At 42.2% G+C, this 13601-nt stretch overlaps 1 protein-coding gene across 4 annotated transcripts in view; it reads left to right on the top strand.

Annotated features, from left to right (window-relative positions):
• The window catches only part of dhcr7 (7-dehydrocholesterol reductase), a 58351-nt gene extending 46834 nt beyond the window's left edge, over positions 1-11517 (top strand). For all 4 annotated transcript variants that reach the window (XM_048263351.1, XM_048263352.1, XM_048263354.1 and 1 more), the window contains exons 7-8: positions 428-559; positions 10746-11517. In XM_048263351.1, coding sequence (XP_048119308.1) covers positions 428-559; positions 10746-11210 — 597 coding nt within the window. In that variant the 3' untranslated portion in view covers positions 11211-11517. The remainder of the gene's footprint in view (positions 1-427; positions 560-10745) is intronic.
• Positions 11518-13601: the final 2084 nt, after the last annotated feature.

Genomic DNA, 13601 nt, shown 5'->3' with positions numbered 1-13601 from the left:
ATCTGCAATCTAGCAATCTATCTGAAATAACACCCATTTGATTTTAAGCCCATTATTCATGTAACATATTGTGTGTTAGTGTAGGCTAGCTTAAACTGTGTATGCTATGTTTAAACTGTATTGCGACTTTAATGTCAGCATGTCGACTTTAAAGTCGACACGTCGAGATTAAAGTAGATATGATATTTCAACTTTATTCTCGAAATGTCGAGTTTAATCTCGCCATGGCAAAAATATTTTTCTCTTCATGTGTGGCCCTAATACTCCGTCATAGAATTATATAGTAGTCTACTGAAACACTGAAAAAGTTGAGTTTTTTTTTACCATGTCACTCATATCCACTGTCTAGACATTAATTGGAAGAGGAATGTAAATGTAGGTATAGCTGAATAAATCATTAAAATTTCATTTTCTCCTTCTCTCTCAGGCTATCTACGTGTTGGACTTCTTCTGGAATGAGGCTTGGTACTTGAAGACCATTGACATATGCCATGACCACTTTGGATGGTACCTTGGCTGGGGGGACTGTGTTTGGCTGCCTTTCCTTTATACTTTACAGGTTTGGATAACTGTCTAAAGTTACAAAAGTTTTTCTGTGGAATTCTGACTGATTCTGAAGTTTGACTGACTTCATGCCTTTATGTACATCCACTAATTGCTTTTATTTATCGCAAATAATGCCAGTTATTGCCAGCTAAATCTTATTTTGTCAAAATCGTGGCACATGTCCCCATTCTATTCCATTAACTGTCTCAGTTAACAACTCGGGTTAACTATAGGCCTACTAAAACAAAACAAATGTCTGTAGCCAGTTGGTTCCGGAATGGAACCACCAATCCAATTTGCTGCAGGCCTGATTAAAAAGGAAGTAGCATCCTCCAATGCGGGCTTCTAGCACCTCCATTTCAAGAGAAGTTTTCAGTCACAGATGACTCTACGGGGACGCCACTGATGGTGGGTGAGTCTCCTTTTTGCAGTGTAGACAGACTGGGACAACTGCTCTGGGATGGGAGGTGTCACTAAAACTGGCTCATAATATTTCTAACTGACCGAAGGCTTGGCACAGGGGGTCTGTCACCTCTGCCCTGGTCCTGATGGCCTAGTTGTACATTTCAGCATGGTAAATCATCATGTGGGTACTGTGGATTCCCTCCTGACCTTCTTAGTAATTGCTTGGCAAGGCATGGGTACTGTAGGCTACTCTATGTGTAGAAATAAAATATTCCGTAATATTTCAGTCAATCTTTGTGTGCTAAAATTTTCCTGTAGATGCCAATAACACATTCTACTTTTTTGCCGTAGTCAAAAGTCATCAATGTCTTCATAAAAAAATCTCACCTTTGGTCTTAATGATGTGCTTGAAGTCAAGTCAAATTCTTTTCAGTTTGTGCATGATTACATATTACATTACATTTGGCTGACGCATTTTTAACCAAAGCGACTAATAACATGGTAACAGATGAAGTTTTAAAGCTATTCTCAACAATTTTAGGACAATTTAAAAACGGTATAAGTGCATCAGTAGTGAGTGCTGTTTTTGACAGTTGAGTGTCAGTTCAAGACGGCTGGTAGGTGCTGGTATCAGCAAGACTTGTTTTAAGTGGTGCAATGAGAGGAGATGTGCTCTAAAGAGCTGGGTCTTCAGGAGTTTTTTGAAGATGGAGAGGGATGTCCCTGCCCTTGTAGGAACTGGCAGTGTGTTCCACCAACAAGGAACAACAGATGAGAAAAGTTTGGATTGGCCTGAGCGTCCGGTGGTAGAGCTAGACGTCGTTAGTCTGAGGAGCGCAGCGGTCTGGAGGTAGCGTATGTCTGTATTAGGGCATTCAAGTAGGTGGGAGCAGAACCGGAGACTACTTTGTAGGCAAGGGTTAGAGCCTTGAATTTGATGCGGGCCGCCATAGGCAGCCAGTGTAGCTGGATGAGCAGCGGGGTAACATGTGCCCTTTTGGGTTGGTTGTAGAACAGGCGTGCCGCCGCGTTCTGAATCATCTGAAGGGGAGATCCGTCTGGGAGGCTGGGAGAGCCGTCAGGAGGGCGTTGCAGTAGTCAAGTCGTGAGATCACTATTGCCTGAACCAGAAGTGGAGTAGCATCTTGAGTTAAGTAAGTCCTGTTTTTCCTTATGTTGTAGAGTGCGAAACGGCATGACCGGGCGACTGAGGCAACATGATCTGAGAAGGTTAGTTGGTTGTCAAGCACAACTCCTAGATTTCTTGCAGTCCTGGTAGGTGAAACAGACAGGGAGTCAAATTTGATGTTGATGTCGTGGTGTATGGTAGGTTTAGCTGGGAGGACCAGCAGTTCAGTCTTTGAGAGGTTCAGCTGGAGGTGGTGTGCCTTCCTTCATCCATGTAGCTATGTCTGAGAGGCAATCCGAGATCCGTGCTGAAACCGAGGGGTCATCAGGTGGATATGCACAGATAGAGCTGTGTGTCATCTGCATAGCAGTGGTATGAGAAGCCATGCGAACGGATAATCTGTCCCAAGGAGGTAGTGTAGATAGCAAAGAGAAGGGGGCCCAGCACTGAGCCCTGGGGGACCCCTGTGGTGAGATGGTGAGGTGCAGATAGCTGACCAAGCCATGATACGCTAAACGAGCATCCTGTGAGGTAGGATTCAAACCAGGAGAGAGCAGAACCGGAGATTCCCATGTTAGAGAGTAAGGAGAGAAGGATGCGGTGATTAACCGTGTCAAAGGCAGCCGATAAGTCAAGCAGAATGAGTACTGATGACCAAGCGGTCGCCCTGGCTTCTTTTAAGGCTTCTATTACAGACAGCAGAGCCGTTTGGTTAGTGGCAGAACCCAGATTGATTTGGATCCAGAAGGTTGTTCTGTGAAAGGAAGTCAGAGACCTGTTTGGAGACTGCTCGTTCAATGCCTTTGGATAGGATAGGCAGGAGACAGGGGGGTAGTTCTCGACTTGAGCAGGGTTGAGAGAAGCTTTCTTAAATACCCGGTGTTACCCGGCCATTTTGAACGCTGTTGGAAATGTGCCGGAGGTTAGCGAGGCATTGATTACATGTGTGATAGCTGGTGCGATGGTCGGGCTGATGGACTGAAGTAGGCTCGTAGGTATAGGGTCCAGCGAGCATGTGGTAGGACGGCTACATGTCAGGAGTCTAGATACTTCACTCTCGGAGAGAGGCTAATGCTGAAAAAAGATGTTCCAGCAGCCCCTGGAGGTTGTAGGAGTCGCGGTATCTGAGTCTGATCGTTGTGTGGGCATGTAGAGAATTGACTGCTGATTGCCGCCACTTTGTTTGTAAAAAATGAGGCAAAGGTATCCACAGTAAGGCTGGATGGAGGAGGAGGCAGCTGCGGGTTGAGTAGCGATTTGAAGGTTGAGAAAAGTTTTCGAGTGTCTGTAGTGCTGTTGATTTTGTCATTGTAGAAAGCAGTCTTAGCAGCAGTGATGCTGGCTCAGAAGGAGTTTAGGAGTGTCTGGTAGTTTTTGAGGTCATCAGTTAGTTTGGATTTGTGCCATTTCCTCTCCGCGGCTCTGAGTTTGGTGCGCTGCGATCGGAGGGTATCATTTAGCCATGGATGAGAGTGTTTTGATCGAGCTGGCCTTGTGGTTAGAGGGCACAGCTCGTCTAGACACGAGCTCAGTGTGGAGCAGAGCGAATCTGTGGCCTCATTAACCTCCAGAGAGGAGAAGGTGTTGAGTGGAGGTAGACTGGAGGCAACCACCGAGGAAAAGTGGGTTGGAGACAGGTTCCGGATGTTGCGGCGGAATGTCACCATGGGCTGAGGAGCCGGAGGCAGTTCTGTCAGGCTGACGTTGAACTGGATGAAAAAGTGGTCAGAAAGATGAAGAGGCGTCACCATGAGGGTGTCTGTGCTGCAGTTCCGAGTGAGGATCAAGTCAAGCTCTTTGCCAGCTTTGTGAGTAGGTGGGCTTTGAACCAGTTTGAGGTCAAAAGAGTGGATCAGGGCCAAAAAGTCCGCTGAGCCAGGGGCATCTAAGTGGATGTTCATATCGCCGAGGACAAGAAGCAGACAGTCATGCTCAGGGATGGAGGATAGCAGAGTGTCAAGTTCGGCCCATAAAGTCAGCCTAGTTGGCCTGGAGGGCGGTAGATGACCAGCACGTAGAGTTTTGCTGGGGCGATCACTGTGATGGCATGGAATTCAAATGAGACATATTTGTTTGAAGGCAGTAGCAGTGTGAATTTCCATTTGTTGGAGATTAGCAGGCCTGTCCCACCTCCTCGTCCAGATGGGCGAGGAGTGTGGGAGAGGGTCAAGTTAGTGGAGAGTGCAGCCGGGGTGGCAGTGTTCTCAGGTTTGATCCAAGTCTCAGTCAGAGCAAGGAGTTCCAACGAAAGGTGGTTGGCATAGCCAGCTATGAAGTCTGTTTTGTTGACTGCAGATTGGCAGTTCCACAAGTATAAGTAAGTATATACTCTTTTGATCCCGTGAGGGAAATTTAGTCTCTGCATTTATCCCAATCCGTGAATTAGTGAAACACACACAGCACACAGTGTACACACAGTGAGGTGAAGCACACACTAATCCCGGCGCAGTGAGCTGCCTGCATCAACAGCGGCGCTCAGGGAGCAGTGAGGGGTTAGGTGCCTTGCTCAAGGGCACTTCAGCCGTTCCTACTAGTCGGTGTTCAAACCGGCAACCCTCCGGTTACAGGTCCGAAGTGCTAACCAGTAGGCCACGGCTGCCCCCCTGCCAAGCCCATGGAGAAGGAGGTTTCTGTAGGTGAGGACCGTTTAAGTTGCTGGAGGTTAAGCAGATTAAACATGATATAGCTATACTAATACTGTAGCCTTAATGGTGCCTTAATGGTGCATAATTAAGCAAAGCTTAGATCTGGTTGGCGTAAGGCATGTTTGTATTGTAAGATTCAGCCAGATCTGCGCAGTGCTGCAAGATCGAATGCTGATTGAACACAAAGCCAGGCAATTTGCTTCCTTCAGATACAGGTCTTGTTATAACATCTCTATACATTTTCAAAGTTTACAATACGGTTTGTCTGTAGGAACCCTCACCACACTACTACAGAAGTGTGATTATATTTTGAGCATTGTCAGTGGTATAAAATAGCGTTTGTTTTTTGACATGCTAGCTGGCCCCCTTAGCTTTCACCATAAACCCATTCACAGGCATGAAAACTTCACCTTTTCGGCGAAATTCGCCGTTTTGAATCCAAAATGGGGGACTTGCGAGGTTCGCGCAGATCCGATGTGAAAATATTTGGGGGTATGGGGTTACTGAGTTTACAAATCACGCGCAGACACGAACTTGATGTTTTGTCAGAGCCCCATTAAAAACTTGTCTGATCCAGCAACAAATATGTTAATGCAGCCCCTATGCATTTATTAAATAGTGGAAGCTAATTGTTGCCGCGGATGCAACGCGAACAGAGCGCTTGCGCTGGAATAGCCTCTCTGTCTGTGACTGCAGATAGATGTGTCTGATATCAGCTGGAATGTGCGCCCGGCGAGGAGAGATGCTTATTGAGGTCACAGGTGGGCTAGTTGAAACTTTCAACTTCTGTCAGAAAAAGACATTGAGATTGATGTAGCAATGTAGCATAGGCTGTTGTTAAAGTTAGCGATATTGGACAGAAATATAGACATAACGAGTTCATTTGATGAAGAATATGTGCAGTTTGAGCCATCTAGATCGACAAAAGGTGAAGCAAATAGGCATACTTTATCAGTTGGCCTATAGCAAAGGCTAATGTGAATAACTAAATAGTTGAACTAAACTGGGCTGGTGCGTTTTGTCGAGTTCAGAGACAAAAGCAGTGTTTGACATGGTAATGCTGTCTTTTAAGAAACGATCAGTGGCCTGATCAGTAGGCTATAGTCTGTGTCTACAGGGTACTCTTAGGCAACTTCATCCATGGAAGCTATTGGCAACAATGTCACTCATTGTTGTTTTGCTATGAAACGGCCATTTCCCTCTTCATGCACCCTTCTCACCTTTTTCACCCCGGACCCGTTTTCATGCCTGCATTCAGTGTTAATGCAAAAAAACGGTCTTACTCAAAATGTAATTTTGCTCTCAATCAAAACTTGTTTACTAGCGTAAATAGACCTTAGGTTGTGTCATTCTGGAGTTATGCTTTAAAGGAGAATTCTGGTGTGATATTGACGTAAAGTGTGTTGAAACATGATACCGAGTGTGAACGTATGTCTCATAGGCCATCTCGGCTTGTCCCCTGCACTCCTGGGGGCGTATTACAGAAACTTCCTAACTCGAAAATCCTATCTTATCTGTTTGGTAACTACGGTAACAAGGGTTAGGATCGGATTTAGGAAAAAAGTCATTACAGAACGGCCGATCCTAAAGTCAGTTTCTTATCTTAACTCCAGATAGGAAATGTGTATTACACAAATATCCTAAGTTACCAAAATCCTAAATAAACGGTCCTAACTTTAGGATGACCCATCAGCTCTCCTAACTATCAAATTACTGTTACAAATAAGCGAGATGGCTGCTCTTTTGTTACATGTAGCGCAGGTACTGTCTGTATAAATCATCTTGTAAATAAACTACCAGTGCTTTTTCAAAGTTCACAATGTCTCGTTTTAAATGTCAAGGCCCTCAGAAGTCTAACAATGAAGTATGGAGCTACTTTGAGACTCATAAATGGTGTAAAACAGTGATTTATTTGCATGGCTAGGCGGATAACTAGCGCCCGATTTCTGAGTGCAGGGGACAAGCTGAGATGAGCTAGACATACGTTCACACTCGGTATCATGTTTCAACACACTTTAGGTCAATATCACAGCGGAATTCTCTTTTAACAGAGGTGGCAAAAGCCATTGGTGGATTAGCGCGAAGTTACATCAAGTTTCCAACGGGTAATGAACTCCACATTGAATTATTATTATTATGATAGCTGCTAGTTGTGAAGTGAGGTGATCCAACAACAAGTTTCATCTGTTGCTAAGTAACAGACATAAAAGCTGAACGTCGATGCTAGATCGCCTACTTAGGATATCTTAACTTGAGATAAGATAGGATTCCTAAATTAAGATAGGATGTGTTTCTGTAATACGGCCCCTGATTTATTTGCATCGGGCTAGCCATGCAAATAAATCACTGTGTAGTTTACTTACAAGACGATTTACTGGAATCCATGCATTTCCACTGAATTATTTTGGGAATCTGATCCCTTATCATACCTGTTCATTCTTACTCGTCGCTCGAATTATCGTGACTAAATTCAAGATGGCTGCAAATGCTAAACTTTGTGAAGATACTGTCTGTATAAATCGTCTTGTAAGTAAACTACCAGTGCTTTTTCAAAGTTCTCAATGTCTCGTTTTAAATGTCAGGGCCCTCGGAAGTCTACCAATGAAGTGTGGAGATACATTGAGCCTCGTAAATGGTGTAAAACTGATTTATTTGCATGGCTAGCCCGATGCCGAAGCACCACCATTGAAAAAGCTGTTGGTAGCATCGGCTAACTAGCGCCAGATTGCAGGGGACAAGCAGAGATGGGCTATGAGACATGCGTTCACACTCGGTATCATGTTTCAATATACTTTAGGTCAATATCACACCGGAATTCTCCTTTAAATGTTGGAGTGTCAAGAGTCCCAAACTTCACCCCATAGACACTTATAGGCCACTTTGGCAAAGTATTGTAACAGGCACTTATTACATGTGTAATAATGATCTGTAGGTGCACAAAAATACATTATGTATGTATAATACATAAGTATGTGATAATAAGGGATAATGTATAGAACGCCGGTCATTGTCGGGAAATACTGTAGGTCCCAACAGGGCGGACCGGACCCCGACGCGCAGCGGAGGGATCTTGTTCTGCCTGGAAGGGACCTATTTCCCGACAATGACCGGGCGTTCTATACATTATCCCGCTTATTACACGGCTACCCACTAAAGCAATCAACACCGGCAACAAAATATTGATTTAACAATAATTTTAATGATGATCATTATATCAAGGGTTGTGAAATGTCGAGATATCCCTGCCCTAATTGCCATGTAACTTGCAATTGAGTAGGTCTTTCCGTTGGCATTTTGCACCGATGGATAAAAAGAACGTAGTACCTGATTGAGACTCTCTGCATTATAATCAGCAAAGTCAACCGACATTTTTTTTCCACTAACCTGTCTTTGAAAACTGACATGGCCCATACCGTGGTCCGTTTTTTATTGATTTCATGTCGGTTCTCTTCAATTCTGTCTATGTCTCTGTCGTCCAGATGTTTGTGTCGTTTCGCTTCTTTGCCTTCCTCTGTGTTGTTTTCTTTTCTTTTTCTTTTCTTAACTGGTGAAGACAACTCAGCCTTCATCCAAGAATCGAAATCTGGGTAATCTCCAAGAATATTAAAACTCATATTAAACTCATCCATTGCGCCGGATGAATTGAAAGTTTGTCGGTTACAAAGTATCTGCAGGTCAACTCGCGTAGCTTAGCAACAGAGTATTCTAAAGTGATAAGTGGCTGGACTACTTGCGCAGTAATATGAAAGACGTGAAATAGAAGCACAAAGCCCATTTTCCTTGACAGCGGTCTGTTATACTTAGCAACGGTCTGTTATTCAGAACTAGCAGACTGCCGAACGTTGGGAAATCCCATTCAAGCCAATGGAGCGTTCTACTTGCCTTGTGAAGAGCCGTGTAATAATACATATCATTGCATAGGTTGTTACACGGTAACACTTTATTTTAATGTGTCGCTGTTACAGTGTACCTACCTAATCAGGTACAGTGGTACAACCTGTGTAACAACATGTACTATCAGGTACTATCATTGTACTTGCATTATGTATTTGTGGGTACCTACATATAGTTGTTACATTGTAATACTGAGTGCTTTTACAAAACTTTGCCAATTTGCCTAAATTTTCATCAGAGGCAAAGAGCTGACCTGAGACCTGCTGGATGGGGTAAATCTGGTCATGATAAATTTGATATACAAACCATTCTTAGCTCCAGTCAAGGCCTCATTGTCTTCAGTGTACATGTAACAGCTGTGCTGCTACAACCTTGTTACTCTTTGATACAGTGGAATAAACCTATTAAGTGTACCAGTTAATTACTTACATGTATGTTGTGTCATTAAATGTCTTGGAACATGTCTGCCATTACCCTACATAGCACATGTATCAACTGTGTTGGTACACATGTATTACTATTTGATACAGTGGCATAAACCCATTAAAATGAAGTGTACCAGTTAAGTAATTACATGTACAGTACATATTGTGTTGTGTCATTGGTGTCTTGGAACATGTCTGCCATTACCCTACATACTGTAGTACATGTATCAACTGTTTTGGTGCACATGTATTACTCTTTGATACAGTGGAATAAACCCATTAAAGTAAAGTGTACCAGTTAAGTACTTACATGTACATATTATATACATCCTGTCAATGATGTCATGCATCCTGTAATTGATCTGTTGAAACGTGTCTGCTGTTACACCACACAGTACATGTATCAACTGTATTGGTACACACTAAATACTCATTTAATACAGTGGAACAAGTCCATTAAAATAAAGTGTACCAGATAAGTATACATCCATATTACATGTATGTCCTCATTCTCAAGTCTTGAAATGTGCTACTACAGGTAGGCATAAACAGACCAACTATGTTACTTCATGAAATAATAAGTCATGTAATAAGTGTGTACCAACACAGTTGATACATGTGCTACGTAGGGTAATGGCAGACATGTTCCAAGACACCAATGACACAACATACATGTAATACTGTATGTAATTGTAAGTACTTAACTGGTACACTTCATTTTAATGGGTTTATGGTACAACTGAAACAGGTGCTTGACAGCAATGTCAACGGACAGTAAAATACTTTGCCGACTTCGTAAGAGTCCATAGTTGCTTTTGGTAGGTCATTCCACCAACATGGAACAACAAAAGAGAATAGTCTCGAGAATAGAATTGCCATGTGTGTAGGCTGGCAATGCCAGACGACGTTCCTTGGAGGAAGCCTTTATGAGAGCTTTGAAGTAAGTAGGAGCAGACCTAGCAATCACTTTGTAGGCAAGCATTAGTGACTTGAATTTGATGTGGGCGCTAAGGGTAGCCAGTGGAGCTCAATGAACAGCGGGGTAACATGCCCTTATTGGTTGATTGGAAACTAGAAGTACCGCCATTCAAGTCGGGAGGCCCATTAGGAGGGCATTACAGTAGTCGAGGCAAGAGATAACCTTGGTCTGTGGCAAGAGCTGGGTAGCGTGTTGGGTTAAGTATGGCCTGTTTTTTCTTAACATAGACAAATGTATCCAAACAATTCAATGGAGTATAAATTGGGTCATGGGTGTCATTAATCTGTGCTAATTGTTTTTGACAAGTTATTTTTTGTTATTAATTACTCAAAATGAACACATTCATTTTACAGCCCTATTTATTACATAATATGTTCAGACTGCTTATTACAAAGTACAATCCAAGATCAATACAAAATGTGGATTCTATATAATGAAGTGACGGTCCATTACATTTTGTGAAATTATTACATAAAGTGTTGTTACAGTTACCATATCTGTGCTGAAGCAACTAGATACTACTGTGTGTGAGGTTGCAGTTTTGAGTCTAGTGATTCCCATAATACTGGTCACATGCATCATGTAACTTTGGCTCATGTTCATAGGATTGATTTGTTCAGAAAACCATAAAATATCCTTCCAAACACTGATTTGTCTACCATGGTACTACTTCAGTATCAGTCCTGCAGTTACTATAATTTACCCATTTTGTTTTTTGACAGGGGCTTTACCTGGTCTACAACCCCATCCAGCTCAGTATACCTCATGCTTCAGGTGTTCTTATGCTGGGCCTCGTGGGTTACTACATCTTTCGTTCAACTAACCACCAGAAGGACCTTTTCCGTCAGAGTGAAGGAAACTGCATTATCTGGGGTGAAAAACCCACATTCATTGAATGCAAGTACCACTCCTCTGATGGCAACACTCACAAAAGCAAGCTGCTAACTTCAGGATTTTGGGGTCTGGCTCGCCACTTCAACTACACTGGTGACTTGATGGGTTCCCTAGCCTACTGTGCGGCTTGTGGAGGGACACACCTGCTGCCATACTTCTATTTTGTATACATGACCATTCTGTTGGTACACCGCTGTGTGCGAGATGAGCACCGTTGCAGTGCCAAATATGGTCATGACTGGAAGCGTTACACAGATGCTGTGCCCAGCCGACTTATTCCTGGAATATTCTAGAGGATAAAAGAGATCATTGAGGATAGTGCTGTGTTGAAGATGGTGTTAAATCATGACCCGTGAAAAAAATGGACATACTGCCAAAGGCAACTTACAAAAAACACTGAATAACCATAAACAAAGTGCATGTTGCACAGAGATACAGCAGAGGTACAGACTTCTCCAGCCCTCCCCTATCATTATGTGAGATTATAAGTAACAGTGTAGGTATAGATACAAGGATATCTTTGTCACATAGATACAAGGTTTATTTGTCACATACATGAAATCATGTGTTAAGTAAATAAATAATATTTTTACTTTGGAATTTAAGTGAGGTGTGTTTATTTTCTTGTGCTGAATTTTGTAATACATTAAATTTATATTTATTCATTTGGCAGACACATTTGTCCAAAGCAACTTACAGCAATGGAATAACATTCAATTTACCTACCTGGTAATCTCTGCAGGAACAATGCATCTTCTTAAATACTGGTTTCTTTTTGTTGATGTTTTTAGAATTTACTCAATAAGTAAGCAGAAACTGTATTGTAAAATGAAGCAATATTCATTTCCATGGTCTTACCTGGGTATTTTCCTTTTCTTGGCAATGAATACAAACTTTGACCATGTAGGCCTATGTTCTGCAACATTATCAAGTTAAACTGTCACGGATATGCAGGAGGACCCAAGCGCAAAACTCGTTGCAGGCAGAAATTTCAATAAACATACACTTTATTATCACCAACTACTTGCAGACAGGACTCTGACAGAACAAAACAGAGAGACGATCCCACAAAGAACAGAGAAACAGGAGGATAGAAATACACAGACCAATTAACAGAAAGACAGAGGACTGGACCAGACTAATAAGACAATAACAGGGAACAAGTGTGAGCAGAAACGGAGGGAAACTGACGAGACAGGAAGTGCAGACCATATAAGGGAATGGGTGGAGACAAAGACACATGACAGCAGACAGGTAACCAGAGCACATGGGGAACAGGCAAAACCAAACACAGGACAATACACAAAATGGCCACCAGAGTGGCACAAACTCATCAGTCCTGACAGGATCCTGGCAATGGCATATCTCAACTGTTATAGACTAATATGACACCATTGAACAACGTGGGATGTGTGCCAAAATCTCTACCCGGGACAGAAGTCCTGAAAATGACCACAATAAGTGACACTGTTATCACACTTCTGGTGAATGGGACTTTTTTTCTCTTTTATAGATATCTTCATACATTTCTACCAGATTAATCTTCATATTAACAGAAATACTTTTTGTATTACACTTTGCCTAAAAAACTAAAATAAAAGTATAAGTATATACTCTTGGATCCCGTGAGGGAAATTTACAAATGTATCAATCAATATCTTATTAAATATACGTACATATCAACCCTTGAAGCTTCAGATTTTAAATTGATTTTATAGCCAGATATAAAACTGAACTCACTGAATGTGTCCACAATAGCAGGAATAGATAGAGCAGGAGATGAAACAAACAGAAGAATGTTGTCAGCATATCAGGCAATTTTGTGTTCCTTGCCCCCCAAAAAGACATCCCTTATTTCAGCGTGTAGGCAGATTACCTCTGCCAATGGTTCTAATGCCAAGGCAAAGAGAAGAGGGCTTAAAGGGCATCCCTGGCAGACACCCCTGGCCACTGGACATGGTTCAGAGCAGCGACCATAGTAATGATAATAAAGTCTCCCCCCAGCCCAAATCTCTCCATAATGTAAAAAAATAGGACCATTCAACTCTGTTGAAGGCCTTTTCTCAGCATTCCAGTGTTTTCTGTTTGTTCTGTAATGTAGATTGTAAAATATTCAAAAGCCTCCTAACGTTGCTGGAAGAGTAGCGTCCATGAATAAAGCCTGTTTGGTCTGGGTTTATAAGAATTGGAAGCAGGTTTTCAAGGCATTTTGCTAATACTGTAGTAGTTTGCTGTCAACAGATATCAGACCAATTGGCCTGTAAGATCCGCATATATCGGGGGGCTTGCCTTTCTTCAGAATAACAGAGATGTGCGCAAGGTTTAAAGTATGGGGAAGACAACCCTTATCAAAGCAGCCAAAAAAGAGCAGACCACTAGTACTTTGCTGAAATTTAAAAAAAAAAAATGTGAATGTGATGTGTTTTTGATAGTTTCTGAAACCTCTTCCTCACTAATTGGCCTACATAATATCTCTTTTTGTTCAAATGATAGGGATGGAAATTCTATCTTATCAAGAAATGTTCTGTCTTATAAAGACACAGTGCATCTTGAGCTATAAAGGTCAGCATAAAATGAAAGTATAACTATTGCAATGCGATGCAAGGGTAGTTGTATTTTTAACACTATTCTATCAACACAGACATTTATATCGATTGTCTGGAATTTGCCTCGGGTGTACTGTG

Source organism: Alosa alosa, chromosome 14 (genome assembly GCF_017589495.1).
Source record: "Alosa alosa isolate M-15738 ecotype Scorff River chromosome 14, AALO_Geno_1.1, whole genome shotgun sequence".
Lineage (NCBI taxonomy): Eukaryota > Metazoa > Chordata > Actinopteri > Clupeiformes > Clupeidae > Alosa > Alosa alosa.
This window is presented reverse-complemented; position numbering and strand designations above follow the sequence as displayed.